This window comes from Coffea eugenioides, chromosome 8 (assembly GCF_003713205.1).
Source record: "Coffea eugenioides isolate CCC68of chromosome 8, Ceug_1.0, whole genome shotgun sequence".
Taxonomy (NCBI): Eukaryota; Viridiplantae; Streptophyta; class Magnoliopsida; order Gentianales; family Rubiaceae; genus Coffea; species Coffea eugenioides.
The window spans coordinates 40758064-40781748 of record NC_040042.1 but is presented as its reverse complement, the minus strand read 5'-3'; the positions used below and the strand labels follow the sequence as shown (position 1 = coordinate 40781748).

The window sequence follows — 23685 nt, the reverse complement described above, 5'->3', positions numbered from 1 at the left end:
TCGAACTCGAGCTCTGGAGGTCAGCATCGAGTTCGACTCGGCTCAATTTCACCCCTAGGCAGGAAACTGAGAGGGGATTCAAAATTTTTTGCTGTTTTAAAGAAATTTACCTACATTTTACCTTTTCCCTCCTAAATCCTAGGTATTCGTTGGTTTCATGACATGGTAATAGTCACTAGTAACAAGTACGTACTAAATGTACTAATACACTATTGTTAGTAGGATACTTGTTAGAGTACCTCTTACGAGTAGAAATAGAATATGACGATTAACCAAAAAAAAAAAACTAATAACTAGAAACATATTTTCTTTGACAAATAGAAGGAAGAAATAACTAACTGGGAGCTAACGGGCATAAAGAGCATGCGATAAAATTGTGTTTGGACCGAAGATTATTTGGAATAATTTTATGAAAAAAATATTGTATCACTTTTTAGATGTGATGTATGTGAAATAAAAAAGTGATTAAAAATATATTTATGATGTAAACAGATAAAATTGTGTAGATAATGATTATTAGGCAATAAAAGCAACAAAAATGAGAAAAAAATTGTAGGTGCGACACTACTAACTCTAGCTAATGCTAATGGCTAAATAGTTATCGATAATGCTATTTCCTACTCTCTTTTTTTTTTTGTTCTTTTTGCCTCGTTGTAAATTTCGACTGGTGCAGAACTCAGAGGCAGCAAGAATGCAACATATGAATATTTCTTTTGCGTGGATTTTGACATTTTGAACCGGCGGATTCCTTTGGACAAATTGATGAAAATTCGTGTGGACCAATTGAAAGGTAATAAAAAACCTTGAGAAGTTGGAATCCAAGTATAACTAGCGTTGTCATTTTAATGAGACTGAACTAATGAACATTTTTTTTTTCAATTTCGGTACTCCAAAAAATTCTTTTTATTTCACAAAAGGCAACGGAAGCCAAGCAGATATACAGGTGATGGGAAATGCAACTGTGGGCTATTGCTCTCGGGCTGAACTTGGGCGGCAGATGGTCAAACCACTAATTTGGGCTGACTGTTTAGTTTTACTCTCGAAACTCTTGACTCTTGTCAAAATGGTCAAACCACAAATTGCTTCAAGCTGGTGCCCTGGTGGTTAATTACAACTTATCTGGTATTGGGTTATAAGGATTGGTAACATTGGTAACCCTCTTCAGGTGTATCAAGAGTCTTGAGGCAATTGAGCTTGAATTTACGGGCCGACTTGATGGACTAATCCTAGGCCACAACATTTTTAAAAGCCCCATGACGGGCTAATTTTTTAACATTATTCTCCACTTTAATGGCCGGAGGCCCAAGGCAGTAAGTGTGTGATATTGTTGGGCCTGGACACCAGATATCTCTGATAAAATTCGGTCCACAAAGTGCAGCTCTATGTGGCTTTGGTTTATTCTTTAGGAAAATGGAGCAACCCTTTTGTCACCTAAGCCATTTGGAGTTAAGAAGATGTGAAAGCGCGTCAATCTCTATAAGAATGGCTGTGTTCCAAGGTGCGAAGTGGGAGAGATGGTACAAATCTACTGATTAATTTTATATGTATTGAAAGTGTATACACTAATAGGTATAAATGCGTATCATCTATTTTAATTTTAATTATTATACATATAACATGCATTTATGCCTGCTAATAAGAAATAAAAGAAGCCAACTCCTTATCTTAGCATAAGCATTAGTAGGAATGAACTTGAACTTAATTTTTTCAATTTGGCACCCAATTTGATAATTTTCATGTTATGCCAATAATTCATAAAGGTGGTGTAGATGTCCATCTGGCTTCTATATATTATTGTTTGTTGAATAAGAATTGTACACTTTTTAAGAGGTTGAGGCCAACATTTCTTTACCACTTAGTATCCTTACTCAATGGAGCAACCAATTTCCAAGCCCAAGTGGGAAGCCAAGGTGTCAACAAAACTAGCAAATGCAAGTGCAGACCAAATATGGCCATTTCTTGAAGATTTCTTTGGCATACACAAATATTTCCCCAGCCTCGCCGCTTCTTACGGCATCCATGGAAGCAATGGAGAGATTGGATCGATTCGATACTGCGAAGGGTCATCAATCCCATCCCAAGAAACCAAAGATAACAAAGAGAGATCAACAGTCATCAGCTGGTCCAAAGAGCAGTTAACAGCCATTGACCCTGCTGAAAAGTCCTTGAGCTATGAGATTATTGATAGCAATACTGGGTTCCATTCTTACGTTTCGACCATTCAGATCAACAAGAATCCGATTCCAGCAGGGGATAGCACTATTGTTGGATCTGGTGATGAAGATGGTGGTCGACTAGGATGTGTTATTGAGTGGTCATTTTCAGTTGATGCTGTTGGAGGCTGGAGATTAGAAGACTTGGTTAAAAAATATGAAGTGGGGCTGCACCGGATGGCTCAGAAAATGGAGGATATCCTAAACAATTCTGGGGAAGGTAAAACTTATAATTAGCTATTATTATGGTTGTGTACAAGTTTCATCAAGTGGGTGGTGGTAGGAATCCACTCTTTTTTTTTTTTTAAGTCAGTCATTGCTTATCTACTTTGCATCTATTTTTACGTTTCCTACTCTAGTCTATTCTAAGAAAGGATCCAAAATTGAAAGAGACTAAACCACCATCGGACTGGACAGATGCATTATTATGCACCCATATGTAGGGGTGTGAATCGAAATCGAAATCGGTAATTCGGAACTTTAAATCAGAATTTTTCGGAATTTTGGTATCAGAATTTTCGACCGATTTCGATTTCGAATTCACCAATTCCGAATTTGAATTCGTTCCGAATTCGAATTCGGAATTCGGTAAATTCCGATTTCACCGAATTCGTGAATATAAAAATTATTATTATTATTATATAAATATTATATTACATATATATAAAAAATATTATATATATGTGTGTGTGTGTGTGAAAACGAAATTGAAATCGAAATAGGAATTCCGATTTCACCGAATTCATGAATATAAAAATTATTATTATAATATAAATGTTATATTATATATATTATATATATATATGAAAACATATTTGAAATCGAAATAGGAATTCCGAATTCCGATTTCGATTTCGATTTCGAATTGTGAATTCGAAATCGGAATTTATGATTTGAAAAATATCGTTACCGAATTCGACCAATTCGAAATCGAAATTCTAATTTTCATTCCGAATTATCGAATTCGAATTCGGTCGATAAATCAAAATTTTTCGATTTTGCACATCCCTACCCATATGAATTTAGAAGAAGCCACCTCAAGTGACAAGCCGCATATAGTGACTACGTGATGGGGTAGGAAGCCACTCAGGATATCCAAATTTCGTTCCTTTCCCCTCTTTCTGTGCGTGGATAAACTCTTTTTGACTAATCAGCATATTTCTTTTGGCTTGTATTCAACGCTAGGTATAAGCTGTTAAATTTAACTTTCTCTTCAATATTGGAAGTATAATTAAATCTCGATTGCTGGAAGTGCTATATTCAATCTCCTTAATCTTTTGTTATAAATGCTGAGCTTTATGGGACTAAAACTTGATTTCTGTTATATGGAAATGGCACAGTGAAACATTTTAAATTGATAAGAATTAGTCAATTACTGGTTATAGTCATATAGATTTTGTTTTTATACACATTCTAATATCTTCTTCGGTTGGGACCATTTTCCTCATATTTTCTTATACCAACAATTAATGACTTTGTCCACAGGTCAGCTGCTTATAATTGGTCATAAGCAATTAGGCATCGGACATTGTTGTCGGCCAAGTTTTCTTTCTTTTTTGTTTTTAAGTATGGAAAAAATCATTTCATTCAGTAAAATTCCACTACTGATAAAAACATATATCAAATCAAACATAACATAGATATAGACATATCTGAAATTAATAGATTATCAAAACAAGTGAAAATAACATTAGTACTTCAATGTATTTTCCATCTAGATGAATCGGATAGATTTGTGCGTTATCTTTAAACAGACATATTTGAATAAAAATTGGTTCAAGCTCAAGAGAAATTTTGTCAGATAATAATACATTCATGGAAGCTTCTGGGTGGAGATTTAGCTTGCCTTGTTTGGATCGTGATTTTTTTGCAGTAAAAGTTTTACATTTTTCGTGAATATTTTTCAATCACTTTTTATTTTACATACATCAAATCGCTACAGTATATTTTTCTGCAAAAACTCTAAAAAATAGGAATCCAAACGGGTAGTTAATCTGAACTCTCGTTTGAATCGCTATTTTTTGAAATTTTTATTAAAAAAATGTACAATACTAATTTGATATATGTAAAGTAAAAATGTGATTAAGAAACCCATTCACGAAGAAGAGTTACAAATTTTATTTAGGGAAAATCATCCAAAACGTCCCTCACATTTTGTAGAATGACTTTTTTCGTCCCTTACTTTTAAAAATGTAATTTTATGTCCCTTACATATTCACATCGGTCATATTTAGTCCCTAACTAGGTTTCCGATCATTTTTTTGCCAGAATCCATCACGTGCAAGGCACGTGATCATTTTTTAAGGGTACATTTGTCAAATTATATTTTACATAATCTGATCTATAGTCCTCTACATTTTATAAAACAAATTTTTTCGTCCCTCACATTTTATAAAATGATTTTTTTCATCCCTCACATTTCACAAAATGAATTTCTCCATCCCTCACATTTCAAAAAATGAATTTTTCATTTCTCACTAATTATGTGTGTGAATACATTTTTTTTAAACACATGTATATGTCTATTTGATTTTGCTTAATAATAATAGCATAAACACATGTATGTGATTAGATCCAACTTGTGGGCTATCTTCTCTTTTTGTATGATTATGACTAATATTTACCAATAGAACCTTAATTTACATATTTCCCAGCTCCTATGGAGCCTAATTAACAAAATTCTGCCAAATGTCCGGAGTTGGTCTTACCTGGGCTGTGATTTTCAAAAAAAAAAATTATATTTTTCGTGAACACTTATTTCAATTATTTTTTTTATTTTATATATATCAAATCGTTGCAGTACATTTATTTTATAAAAACTTTTAAAAGTTCTAATCCAAACGGCGACGAGAGACTTTAGTGTCAGATAGAGGTGGCAAAATGGGCGGGATGGGCGGGATTTGCTTGGGTTTGTGATGGAACCGGGTCATATGGGTTTGGACCCAATCTTACCCATATGTATTTTGGAACTAAGTTGGGCGGGATCACTTTGGGATGGGTTTAGATTGATCCCGCCCAATACCCAAATCTATTTTCTACATATTTTTTTCCTTTAATTCATTTTTATTTTTTATATAATTTTAATATTTTTGATTTATTAAATTTTTTTTAATTTTATTAAATAAACATGCAAGTGCTTTATACTCAGGATTCCCATAAAAAATTGGATTAACAAATAAAGGAAAAAATAGATATACAGTCATATTCCAACATATATCAAGATGGCCAAGGTACTTAAGGTATTGAATATTTATTCTCATCATTGTCCAAAGATGACAGGTCTAAATTGAATGAAATGTTGAAAATTCTTGTGGATAATGACTAGGAAAACTACTAGATTATATTCTCTAGTATGACTATAAAAATTGTTAAAGATAATTTTTGAATCTAAGACTCCGTTTGGATTGGCTATTTCTTCAAAAATTAAGTTTTTCAAATACAATGTTACAGTAATATACAATAACTCAAAAAACATCCCATCCATATTAGTATATCAAATATTTCAAAAAAAATTTATAGTAAAAATATTTCATATACACTGCTATAATAAAATATTTCAAAAATACCCCCCAAAAATAGTTAAACCAAACAGAGCCCTTGTTATTTGAGCCCAATGGGTACCCAAGTATTTCCCAAGTATTCCCATCAAATAATGGGTACAATTGGGATTTGTCCCATTTTAAACCCAATATCAAAATCCAATACCCATCCCGCCCAAAGTCCCCATGGGCATGGGTAACCCATTGGGACTTGGGACAAATTGCCACCTCTAGTGTCAGAGTTGAGCCCGGTTCCCTAGTAGAGGCAAATGCTACGTAAATTATCTTCATTTCTTTCAACATTGGATGAGACCCATAGTTTGGCCTGATTCCAACATTGAATAAGACCCATGGTTTGGCCTGATTCACAAAACTCTATAAATTCCATGATTCACGAAACTCTATATAATATTCAAGAATGCATACAAAATCCCAATCTTGTCAATAAAATTTCTTCTCGACAGGAAGGAAGACAAACGATAGAAAAGCTGATGAAGAGAGGTGAGCCCAGCTGTCTAATTTACCAAGACAGACAAACAAGGTGGAAGAGTTTTTTTTTTTTTTTTTTGTTGATAATAACGAGGTGGAAGAGTTAAAAAGGCTAACTTGATTAGTTGCAACACTTGGCAGAAATTTGTTAAGGGGGCTTCATATGGGGGCCGAGGATTTCAACCGGGAAATTAGGAAAGTTTGTCCCTTAGTGTCAGGGCTTCAATACATAGCATCTTCGTGTTTAGATCTCAACAAGCCTCGTTTTACCCGTAATTAGCGGTTTAATAGCACATGTTTATGGGGCTTTTTCTATTTTGCGGACAAATTTAATACAATTAAACCCATGACTTGTTCTACTAAAAAGTATCTGCGGTATGGTGACTATGAATATGGATGACATAATTATCTAGAGGTGTCTTCAAAATTTATTTGATTGCATTATCGACACATTTTTCAATAATTTTTTTTATTTCACATATATCACATAAAAACAATACTGTAGTATTTTTTTCAAAAAAAAATTATCCCAAATAATCTATTTTCCCAAATAACCTTTGTTATGATGTGATATATGTGTTTATGATACAAACAGAATAATATTTTAAAAAAAAATTTTCAAATTACTGTACTGGGTTTTGCTCTCCTTTTCTCTAAAACTATTTTCTTCACATTCTCCATAGAACTACTCTAGTCAAAATCTCCTTAATTTTCCGTGAGAGAGGGAGCAAACAAATAAAGTCTTTTCCGTGGGTTTTTATGTAAGAGAATTTTTTTAAAAAAATTTTCTGTGAAATCCAATATCTTATAGATTCTCAATTTTTGGAAAGCCATTTTCCCCCAAAAAAATGTCAAGTTTTCCGTGAATGCATTTCCATAATCATCTTTTTATCTCATATATATTAAATCGTTACAGTATAATTTTCTACAAAAACACCAGAAAATAGCAATACAAACAGAACCTAATTTTCAGCACTTTTTTTGGTATTGGTGGTCGGCACCCACAATCCCCCATCCTTGGGTAGGAGAGGTGCCAAAGCTTTACATAAGCTATAATCATCACCATGAATTAACATTCCAAAGAGGCAAAGGCTCAAGAAAAAAAGGGTGAATATTGTCCTTATCATGAGAATTCAATATCAATGTTGTCCTCACAATCCCAGCCATCATACCCCAGGACCACTCTCTATGGAACACCAAATTGCTTTTGGCTTACATTCCGTATTCCAACTTCATGCAACTTTTGTCGGCCCCTGATTTCCAGAACTGCAGAACATTTTGCCAGAATGATGCTTCGTTAAAGCCGTTTAATTATGCTTTAAGACTTACTACTTGGTAATTTGATGTTAATTATCAAGTGTGGTAGTTTAGACAAGACTTGGAAAACAATAGATTTAGATTTAATTGGATCATTAGCAACAATCATTTAATTAGTCCTTAATAGATTAAATCTGTTGCACTGCTAAAACAATAACCGCACCAGTGCTAATTTAATTACACTAAATGCCTTCACAGGACCCAACTCAGCTGACAGGATCATTAACAACTTTCTATGAACTAACAGTATACTAAATTTTTTTTTAACACTAACAGCTATAGATGTATGTCACATATACATGATTTGAATTTTAAATTTAAATTTCTTTATGTAACTATAATCTAAATCTGTTAACATAAAAAAAAACTATATATATATATATATATATATTGACAGTGTATAAAAAAACTTATTTATAATTAATTAGATGATTGGGAGATTTCTGACTTTATCCACCGAACGCATTCCTCAGAGTGATTGGAGAAATATAAAACTAAAAAAAAGAAAAGTCAAACACCTCACCTCCAACTTAGAATATATATTTATATAGAGTTTATTGCCAAAATAACTCTTCTTTCAAAATATATTTCCAAAGTAACTTAATTTTAAAATTTATTACCTTTGTGATCCTTTTTTGCCACTTAGGCTGCATATGTGTCAGAGATAAAGACGTCCTCTATTTCTCTTTCTCATCTAATATCTTCTCCAATTTTCTCTATAAACCTTCCCACATTTTTTTCTTTCGTTATCTTTCCCTTGTCAAACATAATCTAAGAAGCCAATCTTTATATTAACAGCATCTAAAAAATATGTTTCGCAAGTCGATAATCTTAAAGTAGATGAAGATTATTCTCGTCTTTTCAAAGAGTAGGAAGGATAACATAAACAAATATGATAACCTTGAAATTTTTGTAATTGCTTAAAATTTTCGTTGCAATTTTTGTATTTTTAAAATTATTTTTTGAAAAAATATATGCAATAGGTTTGATACATTTAACAAAATTCAGAGACTAATAAGTAATAATAGTAAGGTCAATAATGGTAAAATTTATTTTAGATAATTATAAAAGTTATGCAATCTTCTTGTGCCTCTATAATAAAAAAATTTAAAATTTTAGTTAATGTTGGAAACTATAAACTGGATTAGAACTTTCCTTTCTTGTTATCCTACATGGCAATCAGGATAACTAGATGGGAACAATAATATCATTATGGTAATAAATTTTGAACAATAATATTTTTTAGTAAGAGTGTTATTGTGGCAAAAAAACTCTATTTATATATATATATATATAAGCATTCATGACTCATTAAGGAGTGATTATTGCGTGTTTAGTTAGTCTTTGTCTTTATTGATTTTGATTTCGTTCTTCTTCTCTGGCCTCTTGTATTAAAAATTTGTCACGTAAGGTCTGGCCAACCTAAATTAATTATCTTCCCTCTCCAACTCCAGCCCCACGCACCCACAGTTTGTAGTGCGCTACTATATAAAAACCATGGTCCTAATCCAACTCGTCGTTTAGTATTTGTTGTTATACATTGTCCAAGCTTTCTGGTCGTAGATATTCCTTCCTGCCAATCCTCCCTCCTCGATTCCTTCTCGTCTTTCTCTCTCAGAAATTAACATGGCAGCACAAGAACAAGTGAAATGGGAAGGCAAAGCTACGGCAAAGCTAAATGGGATTGGAGCAGAACAGGTATGGCCTTTACTGGAGGACTTTTGCAGCTTGGACAAATGGCTCCCTGCCATTGATACCTGTTACCGAGTTGAAGGGATCAATGGGCAGCCTGGACTTGTTCGCTACTGTGCCTGCAAACCCCCTTCCTCGACTTCCTCACCGTCGGACGATTTTGATGATGATGATGAAGAAAACAAGAATCCTGGCATGACCAAGTGGTGCCATGAGAAGTTGTTAGCCATTGATCCAGTGGTGCGTTGTCTGAGCTATGAAGTTCTGGACAATAATCTGGGATTCAAATCTTACGTAGCAACCATCAAATTGTTGCCAGCAAAGGGTGATGATGACAAATTCGGGTGTCAGATCGAATGGTCTTTCTTGGCTGATCCTGTGGAGGGGATGACTTGTGATGTTTTATCATCTTACCTTAACTTGTCCTTGCAAGGCATGGTGGAGAATATGGAGAGAGCTTTGCACTCAAATTAGTCGTCAGATGATATATATATATATATATATATTGATCCATATTTCAATTGTATTTTTCGACAATCTACTAGTACATGTTTTGCTTTGTTAATTTCCTAGGACTCGTCGATAATCAAGTTTAACAGAGCTAATTATGTTGTTGTTAGTTGTACTGTGAGAATCATGTGGTGTTGAAATTGTAAGCCCAGGGCTAAATTAAGCACATCTCTTGCAGTTTGGTAGTCCAACCATAACACATGATATATGCAACATTGTTTGGATTGCTTGTTTCCGTCCGAAAATATTGTCGTTTTTCGTGATCACATTTTCCTATTACCTTTTTCACTCACATATATCAAATCGCTACGGTAATTTTTCCATGAAAAATGACGGAAAATGCAATCCAAACACAACACTTCCACCACCCCAAATTACAAGGGGAAGTCATGCACTAATTTCTGATTCTTAAATATTTAAGACTCTTCCAATTAAGTGCTGGTAGAATTAGAAAGAGACATAATCAACCTCAAAATCTGGAGAAGAAAAATGTATGTATGAGCATTGTGTAATACCATGCAATTTTTATATACCACCAAACCTATAGAACCCCATGTTGAGTTATGGATATGGGGGGCAAGACTGATAAAGATGAAATATTTCAGGGGAATGCCCCTATAGTTTTCTGAAAAGTTTTCTCAGGCAAAATGTAATCTTTACAAGGATTTAAGTAAAGATTATAAATGTTTTAAGCGGATATTAAAAGACTTCACAAATTCTTTTCTATTAGGGCATAAATGAATGAAAATTTTTATTTTTGAAAGGATGCCATAGAATTTCTCGAGTCTGGGGTGTCCTCCTGCCCCACTTTACATTGACCATACTTTACCACAAAGAAACTCTGGTTTGTTGTTTAGTTTGTAGTTTTACTAGTCATTAGTCCGTGATGACTGGTGCTCCACCCTGCTTCCGAAGGTATTAAAGTCCAAGATCCACCTAACTTGATGAATAATACTGCTCAACAAATGTCACATTACTTAATTCAAATATTCAATAGCTTTGCAATGAGAAATGACCTCAAAGTCTACAAAAAATGAGAAACGTTTACGGCCAGAAACGAAATGGTAAACACACAAGAATCAGACAAATGGTAGTCTTGAGGACAAATTCAATGAGTGACATCTTTCATTTTGACAGAAATAGGAGGTATAAACTATTCTAAACAAATCTTGGATTTTAGTGTTCAAATTTAGTTCATTATTTTGACAAGTTTGAAATTTGTTCAAATTTGGCTTATTTACTTCTCGATCTGAGTTTGAAAGAACTTTTGTCCAGCCAAACTCGAGTAGTTGGAACTTTTTACATGTAAATTTTACTTATATGCTAATCGAGCCAAATTTAAAAGTTTATCAAACACAAATTATTGTTGAAGTTTGATTTGATTAGTTGGCGATCTAACTACGAACGAGCCTTCTTACCGAATCGAGCTCGATTCCAATATCTGATGAGTAATTTGGTTTGTCTTTCAGCTCGGGACAGAAAAAGTCCATCAGCTTCATTTTGCAAATGCTTGAGCGCAAGCAAAAGCATTTGCTTCATCTATAAGTTCAATAGCTCCTGCTGATAGGGCATAGCTGTATGCACCTCTCAAGTTTTGATAAAAATATCCGGAGTAATTTATCGATCGTCCATGTCGCATCATGAAGACTTGCTCTAAATTGTTTGTTTCTTGCAGGGATAGAGTTCTTGCTGGACGCAATTTCGTGGAGGCATTGCATACGTCTCTGAGCAAATATGTCAAGATCAATGCGGCATTTTGCTTTTAAAGCTATCGTGAATATCATAATTCTCATTATTTGAGTTTGCTTTACCTCCGAGTCTGCAAGTAATTTTTGCATTGTGAAGTCAGTAAACATTTGTCAGATTAGTACACCAACCCACTTAACTAAATTTACCCATACCCGCCCATGAATCGATGGGTATGGGTATCTTAAATTTTTGTATATGGGTATAAATGGGTTATCCAATAATACCCATTTATTAAATAAGTATTATTGGGTAACCCATCAAACCTAATTAACCCATTTAGAATTCTCTTCCCCCAAGTCTCTTCTCTTCCCCCAACCCCCTTTTTTTTTTCAAAATTTTCATTTTATCATGATGTTAACTACTTTTATTTCATTATTATTATTATTTGTTGGTTTTATCTTATTATTTTATTTTCTCTTAGTTTGTTAACTTGCTCATTTTTTAGCATTACCAATTTATGATAAGTTTTAGCCTCTTTTCTTATCTTTCTAAAATGAAATTTTAAATTTATATATGAAAAACATATTAGGGGTTCAAAATTTTTGGATTAAATTTTTATATTAACTTTTATAGTACTTAGTTCAAATTTTTTTATTCTTATTATTCAATTATTAAATAATATGTAATTTTGCGACATAGAGTATAAATGGAAAAAAATTAGTAATTAGGCTTATGGAGCATTGTAAGTAAATATTTAAAACTAATGATGGGTACAAAGAGAGTTATAAATTGATAACTTAGTTTGTAAAAATGAATTTAAATGAGTTTACAAAAAATTAAAATAAATGGGTTATTAATTAGTAATTGAGTTACGCAATTCATTGTTTGACTTGTCCATTTATACCCATCTAATTAAATGGGTATAAATGGATTGACTCACTTATACCCATTACCCATTTTACCCAACCCAAACCCGCTCAAGTCACTCATTTTGACACCTCTAAAAAAAAGGACAAGTAGATCAAAAGCCAAAAGATATCTCTAAGCAGGCAATGTTTGATGAAGGCCAGATGCCACGAACACAATGTGCAACTCTATAGGAAAACACAAGGGGGTAGTTATAAACAGTTCCGCAGCCAAAGCATGATAAATTGGAAAATCTCACCAAATATGTTGCAATTATAGCAAAACAGAAATCATGGGTTCAGACATGAATTGTTTCAGTACACCACTAGCTTCTCACTAAAACTTTTGAGCAATAGCCACAGCACTAGATTCTTGCCAAAAGTTTTGTGAAATATATCATAGAGCTGACTCCAACACTGAAATCTATATAAGCAGTAAGGGAACTAGTTGATGTTTCCTCTTAACAATAATTATTTACATTTTCAAGCTTCCCAGGGCTCAGTTTTTTCTCCATCCAATCAATAATATCCTGGCCTATTTCTTCGCGCTCGGGTTCAAAGAGGAGGTCATGCAAAAAGCCATCATAGAGCTTTATGTCCTTAAACTCGGAAGCTGCCTCATTGTACAGATCTTGGGAAGCTAGCGGATCTGTGACTCTATCAGCAGTTCCATGAAGGACGAAAAAGGGAACTGTAACGGACTTGAAATTACGCGTCAAATAAGAAGAGATGCGCAAAATCTCATGGCCTGTTCGGACCCTCATTGGGCCAGTGTAGACCAATGGGTCAGAATATTTGGCCACAAGTGCAGCAGGGTCCCTTGAAACTGGAATACCCCTTTTATGAGAACCTTTGAACTGGTACCTCGGAGCGACCAGTGAAAACAACGGAGCTACAGCCTGAATAAGAATAAAACCCATACTTTTGAATCAGTCACCGGGGGGAAAAAAAGCATTTTCAGACAATAGTCCAATACAAAAGGCAAGCCAACAAAATGACAACTCAATAGGAGCAAAAATAAATGTCCCAACACAAAAGTACAGATGCAGTCCTTCCCTTTCCACTGTTCTTTCTCTTAACCCTGCCTAAATTTTGAATACTAGCCAAGAAGTGGGAAAAGAGAAGAATGAACTTACGCTAACAATTGGATGTGCTGGCGTCACACGCAAAGCTGGTGAAGTCAATATGATTCCTTCCAACATCATCTCTATTTGGGGATATGAAGCTGCCTGCTCAGAAAAGTAGACAACTCAAAATTTCAAAAGGCAATCAGAGGCCAAAAATTCTAACTCATTTTTAGGTCTATTAAACAGACTTGCCTTCAGAACCACAGCCCCCCCAGTTGAATGGCCAAATAGGAAGCATGGTATACCAGGGTGACCCCTGTTGATCTTTTCCAAGAAAGCTCCCTGTTCAGCAGAAGTAGCACCTAGCTTATTGATTGACCAAAATAAAGCAATCCACCTTCAAAGCACACCCCCTACCCCCTTAAAATCAACCAAAAAAAAAAGAAAAAGAAAAGGAGAAACAAATCAATTTGTCTAATTCAACGATGGCATATTGACCAGATATGAGGAAGCAGATGCACAAAGTTGTGAGGAAGCAGAAGCTATAGCGAAAAGGTGGTGAGGAAGCCAGAAGTAATATGACAAATATGGGTTACAATCCCAAGGACAACAGACTTGACAAGGGAAATAATTCCAGAGATTGGATGGTAAAACTTTTAATGCACAACACAGGGAAGCGGAAGGATCACGGGAAAGAAATCTATGGAAAAAAACTTACAGTGTCAGCAACCACATAATCCAGTGAGGGTACATAACCATGCAAACCATCACTCCCTCCATGACCTATCACAGGAATGAGCACCTCAGTCACCAAAGGCAGCGTTTTCTCAAGGACAGACAATAAGCGTACATTTGCAACCGTTTAAGAGACATAACATGATAGTGTCCTTAAAAAGTTAACGAATAGAATTACATGAATATGACCAAGCCTAAAAAGCAAGAAGTATGAAACAGAAAATAGAAAAATCTTAAAAAAGTAAGTTGAAAAGGAAACTGTCATCAACAGGCGGCCACCGACAAAAATACTGTTCAACTAAGATGCTATTTCAATGAAAATAGCTCTCTACATAAGTACAACAATGTATTGTAATAATAACCCCAGCCATCCAAAGATGGGCCCCTAAACTCTTGTAAATGAATTTCAAGGATACTGATCCAGCATTTAGATACTATTCCGCTATTAAGTCATTATCATTCATTAATGGGTTTGCAATCCTATAAATTGTTACTAAGCTTCAGCCTACAAGGTATGTATATACTTAAAGTTTTAGAGATCATAATCCATTGTTTGCACAAATACAGCACAACAGGTACCAAATGAGCAGAAAGATGATTAATGAGTTACAAGAGAAATGCTGTTAGAAGGAATACTGCTAATAAGCTGGCTTGTTAAATACCAAAATTTGCAAGTGTACGAAAATAAATGACATGATATCAAGCAGCTACCTATCCAGTCCATTGCATAGACCCCAAAGTTATAGGAGTTAAGTTGTCTAGCAAAATCAGCATAGCGGCCACTGCACATGAAAAGAGCAGAACAAATACCTCAGTCTTGTTATTTTGACTAAATATCAGAAGTGGAAACCAGTTTAACTGTCAGGTAAAAAAAGATATAAATTGCAGCCTGATTTGAGAGGCACTGAACACCGCCAGCCCCTAGCTGTCTTGCCCAAAGGAAAGGTTATTTTCAAATTATATACGTGCCTGTGCTCATTTAGTCCGTGGATGATGATCAAGATGCCTCTGAAATAATAAACAAGTCCATTAATACAGACATCCAAAAAGGAGCAAAAAAAGTAGCAGCTGAAAACTGAGATATGTACATGTTCTCAATGTGCAAGAACTCAGAGACTAGCTGCACCAGAGCCCATTAGGCCTTTCTTCTAGTTTAAATCCTGGTTATCCAGAATTTTATTAAGAAAAAATGAATTGTTGCAGTGCAAGATTTGCTTAAAGTGACAAAGAACTGACAAGAAAAAAGGTGTCTCTAAAAGAAGAAAGACTTGCCATATATCCATGGAAAATATTCAGACAAAACGCAATACATTAGATAGTGCAATGCACACAAGAACACTGGCAAATAAGATGCCAACAAGTACGAGCTATCAATTCAGTCATGAATTAGGTAATGGAAAAGCAAGAGCTATAATTGATTTGATGTACAACACACAATGCTTTCCCTACAAAATTGACAAATCATTTGGCAGACAGTAAACATGATACAGCAGCTGTCTAGGACATTGTTAACATAAAGCCAATAAGCTAACTTCTAGCCAATTGTTAAGATGTCCATCTTCATTGTCCTAAAGAAATACATGAAATTGACCATCCCAAAACTTGTATTTTTTAAGTTCTTTCTGCATGAACTTTGGATAGCAACTAAATACGGAACCGCATTACCTACCACCAACCGCATTGATGCAACCAGGAGACTGCATAATAAATAGGTGGATCTGTAATCAAATTGTGGTCCAAGATGGAAGATGCCCTCATTTCCAAGGTAGAACAAGTGATAGAAATCAATATGGCTCACTCTAAACTAAATCTTTCATCTTGTTTAACCAACTATGAGTGAAAATTAAGCAAATTAAGGTGGATCCCAAAAATAGGGAGGAAGAAATAATGCTTGATAAGTGAAAATTACATATAAATAATCTTTTGAAAAACATATGGACAAAAAGAGGAGGTAGGTAGGTGCCCCAAATTTTATGTTTCAAAATGCTCATAGTATATGCACATGTTTGCTATACAATAACCATATCCTTAATGATTAGAGGACCACCATGAAAAACAGATAAGTCTACTCATAACATACAGAATTTGCAGAACAAACCAGGAGACAGGATGATATAAACCACAATTGCTATATCCCAAATATCAGCAAGACTGAAATATTGGGATAACTAACTATAGACTAGTAATTCGGTTTTCAAGCTTGCATGCTATACTCCGATTTCTGCTTTGCATTCTCAACTCTGAACTGTCCACTGATTAATAAAGTTCCACCCAGAAGACAATGAAGCAAACCACTTACATCCAGAAGGAGAAAAAGCAAACTATGACCACCTATCTCTCACAAGATTTCAATATCAACAAAGAGTTGATTGCCTTCTTCAAATTTCGCTAAGTCCTTAACAAAGCACCTCTTACTAACTAAGTTTTAGTACTTTAGAACAAATCATGATGGCGTCTTGACAAAATTAATAAAATCACGGCATGTGCAGATGCCATGCAGTTCCAGATCACTAAGAACCACATGCTTCCAGCAAAAGAATATTATAAAATTCAGTTTAAAAATTCCAAAGACCATGTCCAAGTTTTGGTTCCTTCTTTAAATACTACTATTAGACAACTCTTAACAGAAAAATAAAATACTCAACAAAATCCCAACTACCATAGAAATTTTGCATCTTCCAGCAATCCACAATCCTCATCACTAAATATATCCAACAACTTATTTTCCGTAACAAACACGTAGACATGGAAAATTTGAAGCTTCAAACGGCCATCAGGATTCAAAACAAAAACTACACGGAAAACTCCTAAGACTGCTTAACAGATTTTTTTTTTATTTTTTAAAAAATAATAATGATCACAAAATAAAATGAAAAATTGGAAATTTGAGAGCGTACTTCAATTCACCGGAAACCGGAAGCCACGAGCGACAAAACAAAGCATTCCTTCGAACTCCAGAGAACAAGGAAGTGCTCCAGAGGCACCGGCTATTTCCATTTCCGGAGGCGCTCTCGGACTCCATACCAGCACCTGCATCTGCAGCGACCATCTGCAAGGCCTCAGCTAGAGCTCTACGTCTAAGAGTATCCTCCTCGTCTTTCCGGAATTTTCTCTTTTTCATCAACCACGCCTCCGATGCGGAATCCGCCACCGACGACGGAGGCGAGCAGTGGCGGTGGGGGAGGAGAAGCACAATCATCCATAAGAAAATAGACTGGATTAATATCAAACCACGCCGCACCGCGTCGTACGAGAAAACCGCGCGGCGGAGGTTTTTACAAACCGGAATTATGCGACCGCTCGCACCCGAGGTCAGCTCCTCCACCTGCACCGCTTCCATTTCGGTAACTATTCTTGACTGAAGATATAAAAACAAATTAACAATTTACAAAGAGAGGGCAAAAAATAAAAAATGAAGAAGAAGAAGAAGAAGAGATGGAGGAAAAATATGTACAGGAAGCGGATAGATTTCTGGTGCAAGTAAGAGTATATTATTAACGTACGCGGGCCGGTGATGAAGAATAAGAGGAAGAGATGAAAGGGGAAGAAATGGAAGAAAGGAAAGCGTGTTTGATGGCAGTATTTTATAACGGGCGATTTAATGTATAATAATACTACTAATAAATACTGCTTTCTTTAGTAGACCGTCTTGATTTGACCTGGTATACGGGTCTATCAGCATGGTGATTGACAATTAACTATGGAAATAATTACGGGTCAAGTTATAACTAATTTCATAACAATAAATGTGCGTCTTTTTTTAAAAAAACAATTTCACCTACTAATGAATTGAATATGAATGTTCGCATTGTAATTTTTCTTTAAAAAAAATATTACATTTTTCATAAATATATTTTTTAATTATCACTTTACCTTATATATATATATATTAAATTACTATATTATATTTTTATAAAAATTTCAAAAAATAGCAATCAGAGCGGACTATAATGAACAAATTTTTTTGACACTGCATAGAATTGGAAAATGACATATAAATGAATCAAAGATAGTTGAGCTTACGTTTAGCTTGAAATTGGACTTAAATAAACTTGGTTAAAGATAATATAGCTGAGATATAACTTAAATCTCAGCTATATTATCAAATGGGAGAAATAAGTTAAAAGGGTTCATCTAATAGTCTTTCTAAGAAAAAAAATTAGAATACAACTATATTCGTCTTTTTTTTTTTGCATAATATCGAATATTATGGAGTATGTTTGGATAGAAAATTATTTAAAAAAGCATTTCAATGAATTATTATTATTATATTTTTTGTGATATGATATATAAAAAATAAAAAATAGCTAAAAAGATTTTAAAAAAGGTAATTAAAAAAATTATATTTACAATGCGAGTATATAATTTTATTGCAAATAATGATCAATCTAAATTAACTAATACCTGTGCTATTACTAGTTTATAATTGAGTGGTACAGTCACTATGTTGAATAATTCTTCTCTGCTTAAAAAAAAAAAAATTTCTTCTCGTTTGTGGTGACAAGTATTTGATATTTGTTTGAACTTTAACGACATAATTCTTGAAGTATGAAAATCAATGGTCTGTGTTCGAATTTAAATCCGTTGACAAGCAGAGTATCATTAATGTGGACACGGCAAGAATCGAACCAGTCGGTGGTTTCCGGGGTGGTTTTAGGCCTTTTTTTTTTTCGGTCAAAAGGTCATCACTGGGTGGTTCTAGGCTAGGGATGGGCATTCTGGGTCCATTCCACAGAGGGAAGGCCTTGTTAGTTTTGAGATTTAATGTTTGAGTTTTCTTAACAACTGTTCAATGTGCATTTATTAATATACTTAAATTTTATTTAATCTATTATTTATATATATACATATTAATAATTATTATATTTTTTTAATTAATCATATTTTTTCAAAAATCTAACACATGAATTACGTCTTAATGAATATTCAATGACACTCATTAATGTACCTAAATTTCATTTAACCTATTATTTATACATTTTTCATATTAATAATTATTATCTTCTGTTACATTAATACACTTTTTATAATTGATCGTATATTTTCAAAAATCTAACACATGAATTACGTCTCAATGAATGCCCATTGGACGCCTCATTAAAGTGATCCTCAATTTTTAATTCTTGCGTTTCAAGTCCTTGCACATGACTTGCTACTTGTTGATTGTCAGGACTGGAAGGACTTAAGTGTAATTAGTGAATAATAAATACATGTTTCTGTTTCTGTTGGGTCGGTTACTCAGGTGGTTAGAACTAATGATGTCAGCAGGTCAGTTAGTTAGCAGACGGTTAGCTAGCTAATCTCCTTATAAGGAGCTCAGTACACGAGATGATCATGATTAGCAGAATAACAAACTTGATTCTATTTTTCTCCCTCAATTCCTCTCACTTACTCTTCTTCCTTATTTCTTATTCTCTCTAAATTCTTTCCACCCTTCCCTGCGCTACGGCAGCTCAGTCTCAGGAATTCTACCTGAATCCCTGACAAGTGGTATCAGAGCTGCGAATCCTCGGATTATTGCAGCTCATCACAATGGCAGAAGGCACTCGATTAAAAAATATGGAAGATCAGCTACGGAAACAGGAAGTTCGATTGCAGGAAGCTCTGCAATCAATCCTTTCTCTTCAGCAAAACCAGCAGGAAGTTCAACAGCAACTACGAGGGGGAATGGAGAACTCCAATAAGGAGATGAGAACAATGTTCGCCGGCATGGACCAGAAACTCAATGCCTTGGTTCAGATCATGGCCAGAGAAAGGAATGGGGAAAGAGAGGAAGCAACTCAACTAGAGAAAACCCCCATTCTACCCACGCCGCCACCACACACGAAGCTCCAACCGGAGTTTGGCACCAATCAATGCTCAAGAGTCAAACCTCCCAAGGTATTTTTACCCAATCCACCAAGGATCGAATTGCCTTTGTTCACCGGAGAGAATCCACGCATCTGGCTTCGCAAGTGCCAGAAGTACTTCATAACTTACCAAATTCCACCAGAGCAACAGATGGAAGTAGTCGAAATGTTCCTTGACAGTAAGGCAGATGTATGGTACCAAGGCATCAAGGTGGAATTTCCAGATTTGTCATGGCAGCAGTTTGCCGACATGCTCAGCGAGAGATTTGCAGAAAAAGGCACGCGCGATGTGGTGGAGGATTTCAATAAGTTGCAACAATCTGGGACTGTGGAGGATTACCAAGAAAAGTTTGAAGAATTGAAATCACTAATGCTGGTAAAGAATCCTCACCTCTCTGAATCATATTTCGTTTCAAGTTTTATTAGTGGATTACGAGAGGAAATTAAAACCATGGTAAAAATGTTGAAACCAAACAAAGTGTCGGATGCGATGGAATTAGCTCGATTGCAGGAGGAAGCTTGGAAACTGCAGCAAAAATCTGCTAAGCTAATAACAAAATCACCTGTTGATCCCAAGTTTGGCCTGTTTAAGAACACTGCGGTTGTTTCTAATGCCTATAAGGTTCCACCATCTAGTATGCTTCAAAACGAGAATAATGAAGCCACGCCAACTAGGAGGATATCTCCACAGGAGATTCAATTTCGGAGGAACAATGGACTGTGTTTTAAATGTGGGGAGCGTTATGGTGCGGGACATCAGTGTAAGAATAGACAGCTGAATATGATGGTAGTTGAGGAGGAAAACGAAGGGGAATTCCTAGATGCAGTAGGGGAGCAAGATGAAAAAACGGGCAACCCAGGGGAACTGGTGGATGTTTCTTTGCATGCACTCTTTGAAGCATTGAAGAGGAAGACAATCACTCTCCGAGGAGAAATCAAAGGATTTCCTGTGTACATTTTAGTAGACACAGGTAGTTCAGAAACCTATATTAGCCAACATCTGGTCAGGAATCTAGAATTACCATATGTAGTCACTAATCCCTTCACTGTGGTCATTGGAGATGGTTCGAGTGTGACAGGTTGCACCAAGTGCCCAAAAGTGCTATGGTCCACCAACAATCACAAAATTTGTTTTGACATGAGGATTATAGAGTTAGGAGGGTGGGACCTGATCTTAGGAGTGGATTGGATGACCCATTATAGCCCCATCACCTTTGATTTCCACAAACTACATATAGCTATCCACAGTGAAGCAGACGAAGTGACCCTGCAGGGATGTGTAGTAGAGGCTGAACTTGATTTACTGAGGAATAAGGACCTACGAGACTACATCAACTATAAGCACAGTTGTTACAACCTAACATCTGAACTCCAGCAAGGGAGCTCAGATACCGACACACCAGCAGAGGTAAAGGAACTATTGGACAAGTACAGAGAAATCTTTGCTGCTCCTATAGGGTTACCACCTGAGAGGAATCTGGATCATTCCATACCTCTTCAGGCTGATGCTCATGCCTTCAAAATCAAGCCCTACAGGTATCCACACTCACAAAAAGCTGAGATAGAGAGACAAGTCATGGAAATGCTAGACAGTGGGATCATTAAACACAGCAATAGTCCCTATGCCTCACCTGTGCTGCTTGTTAAAAAAAAAAATGGAACCTGGCGTTTTTGTGTTGATTACAGGCACCTGAACAAACTAACTATTAAAGACAAATATCCGATCCCTAACATTGAGGAGCTGATAGCTGAGCTAGGAGGATCTAAGTACCACTCCAAGATAGACCTGCGAGCTGGTTATCATCAGGTGCGAGTCAAAGTCCAGGATGTGCACAAGACTGCTTTTCAGACCCATGAGGGACATTATGAATTTCTGGTGATGCCCTTCGGGTTAACCAACGCACCAGCCACCTTTCAGGCCTTGATGAATCAGGTTTTTCAGCCTTACCTACGCAAGTTTGTATTGATATTCTTTGACGACATATTGGTTTATAGCAATGACTTGGGCCAGCATGTACAGCATTTGGATATGGTGTTAAAAGTACTGAAGGAAAACCAGCTCTATGCGAAGCTATCTAAATGTTCTTTTGCCCAGCAAAGGATTGAATACTTGGGGCACATAATTTCATCAGAAGGAGTGAATATGGAAGATGGGAAGATAAAGGATGTACTAAATTGGCCTACGCCCAACTCAGTTAAGGCCTTAAGGGGATTTCTAGGCCTTACTGGTTATTACAGGCGATTCATCAAGCATTATGGCATCATATGCAGACCATTGACAAACTTACTCAAGAAAGATAGCTTCTGCTGGAATGAGCAAGCAGACGTGGCCTTTCGAGAACTGAAGCAAATCATGTGCTCTTCCCCAGTCCTAAGGCTACCAGACTTTGAGAGACCATTTGTAATTGAAACAGATGCCAGCAATGGAGGTATCGGGGCAGTTTTACAGCAGGATTCTCACCCAATAGCCTATCTCAGTAGAGCTCTCTCACCCAGAAACTTGGGTTTATCTGTCTACGAGAAAGAATTAATGGCCTTAGTGTTAGCTGTGACCAAGTGGCGACACTATTTGGTTGGATATCATTTCATTGTTAAGACTGATCACCAGTCACTGAAGTACTTATTGGAACAACGACTGACCACTCCCTTGCAACATAAGTGGTTGACTAAATTGCTGGGTATGGACTATGAGATACAATACAAGAAAGGAAGTGATAACAATGCTGCAGATGCTTTATCCAGGAAGGTCTGCTATGCCCAGGGGAACCAACATGAACACTCTATACTGGCACTCTCTGCAGTGAGACCCAAGTGGATGGAGGATCTATGTAGTAGCTATGCAGGGGATGACAAATGGCAATCTGTTATAGCTCAGTGCTTGCTGGACTCACAAGCTGAGAGTGACTATCAGGTCGTAGATGGAATAATTAAGTATAAAGGGAAGCTGGTTGTGGGATCAGCCAACAATATCAGGAACTCCTTGCTCAAAGCAGTACATGACACTGCTTTGGGAGGACACTCTGGTCAGAGAGGGACTTATCAGAAACTGAAGAGCTCATTTTATTGGGAGGGGATGAAGCAAGATGTGGCCAAGTTTGTCAGCTCTTGTGAGGTATGTCAGAGATGCAAACATGAGAATGTGCCTTATCCAGGCTTGTTGCAGGCCTTGTCCATTCCTGATAAAGCGTGGTCTCATCTTACTATAGACTTCATCGAGAAGTTGCCTATTTCTCAGGGGTTTGATACTGTCCTTGTGGTTATCGACCGGTTCACTAAATATGCCCATTTCTTGGCACTCAGGCATCCCTTCTCAGCCACACAGGTTGCACAGCTTTTTCTAGACAATATATACAAGTTGCATGGATTACCAGTGTCCATTGTAAGTGATAGAGATAAAATCTTCACTAGCAAGTTTTGGCAAGAACTCTTTAGACTAATGGGGGTGGAATTACATTTGAGCTCATCCTACCACCCCCAGACAGACGGGCAATCTGAGAGGCTTAATCAATGCCTGGAGAACTTTTTGAGGTGTATGACTAGTGAACATCCCACTCACTGGCATAAATGGTTGTCATTGGCAGAGCTATGGTACAACACTACGTTCCATTCAGGATTACAAGCCACACCTTTTGAAGCTCTCTATGGTTACAAGCCAACGCACGTACCACTGGGGCCTTACC

At 35.9% G+C, this 23685-nt stretch overlaps 3 protein-coding genes across 3 annotated transcripts; 2 read left to right on the top strand and 1 right to left on the bottom strand.

Annotated features, from left to right (window-relative positions):
- Positions 1 to 1836: 1836 nt before the first annotated feature.
- Positions 1837 to 2561, top strand: LOC113781235 (lachrymatory-factor synthase). The gene has a single exon (XM_027327139.1). The coding sequence runs from the start codon at positions 1872 to 1874 to the stop codon at positions 2448 to 2450; it is 579 nt and encodes a 192-aa protein (XP_027182940.1). The 5' UTR covers positions 1837 to 1871; the 3' UTR covers positions 2451 to 2561.
- A 6464-nt stretch (positions 2562 to 9025) lies between these two features.
- On the top strand, positions 9026 to 9926 carry LOC113779708 (lachrymatory-factor synthase). Its single transcript, XM_027325398.1, has one exon. The coding sequence runs from the start codon at positions 9185 to 9187 to the stop codon at positions 9722 to 9724; it is 540 nt and encodes a 179-aa protein (XP_027181199.1). The 5' UTR covers positions 9026 to 9184; the 3' UTR covers positions 9725 to 9926.
- Positions 9927 to 12596: 2670 nt separating this feature from the next.
- Positions 12597 to 17736, bottom strand: LOC113779263 (monoacylglycerol lipase). The gene is made up of 8 exons (XM_027324801.1): positions 17611 to 17736; positions 17054 to 17514; positions 15126 to 15164; positions 14868 to 14938; positions 14140 to 14204; positions 13674 to 13763; positions 13491 to 13583; positions 12597 to 13253 (listed from the first exon to the last, which is right to left on the bottom strand). The coding sequence occupies exons 2-8, from the start codon at positions 17494 to 17496 to the stop codon at positions 12816 to 12818; spliced, it is 1239 nt and encodes a 412-aa protein (XP_027180602.1). The 5' UTR covers positions 17497 to 17514; positions 17611 to 17736; the 3' UTR covers positions 12597 to 12815.
- Positions 17737 to 23685: the final 5949 nt, after the last annotated feature.

Excerpts from the sequence above, each read along its gene's own strand:
- LOC113779708 (XM_027325398.1), top strand. The coding sequence starts at position 9,185 with ATGGCAGCACAAGAACAAGTGAAATGGGAAGGCAAAGCTACGGCAAAG.
- LOC113779263 (XM_027324801.1), bottom strand. The coding sequence starts at position 17,496 with ATGGAAGCGGTGCAGGTGGAGGAGCTGACCTCGGGTGCGAGCGGTCGC. Across the intron at positions 13,764-14,139 it reads ATTATGTGGTTGCTGACACT|GGAGCTTTCTTGGAAAAGAT; the intron begins GTAAGTTTTTTT and ends TCTGCTGAACAG. Across the intron at positions 13,254-13,490 it reads CAGCACATCCAATTGTTAGC|GCTGTAGCTCCGTTGTTTTC; the intron begins GTAAGTTCATTC and ends ATTCTTATTCAG.
- LOC113781235 (XM_027327139.1), top strand. The coding sequence starts at position 1,872 with ATGGAGCAACCAATTTCCAAGCCCAAGTGGGAAGCCAAGGTGTCAACA.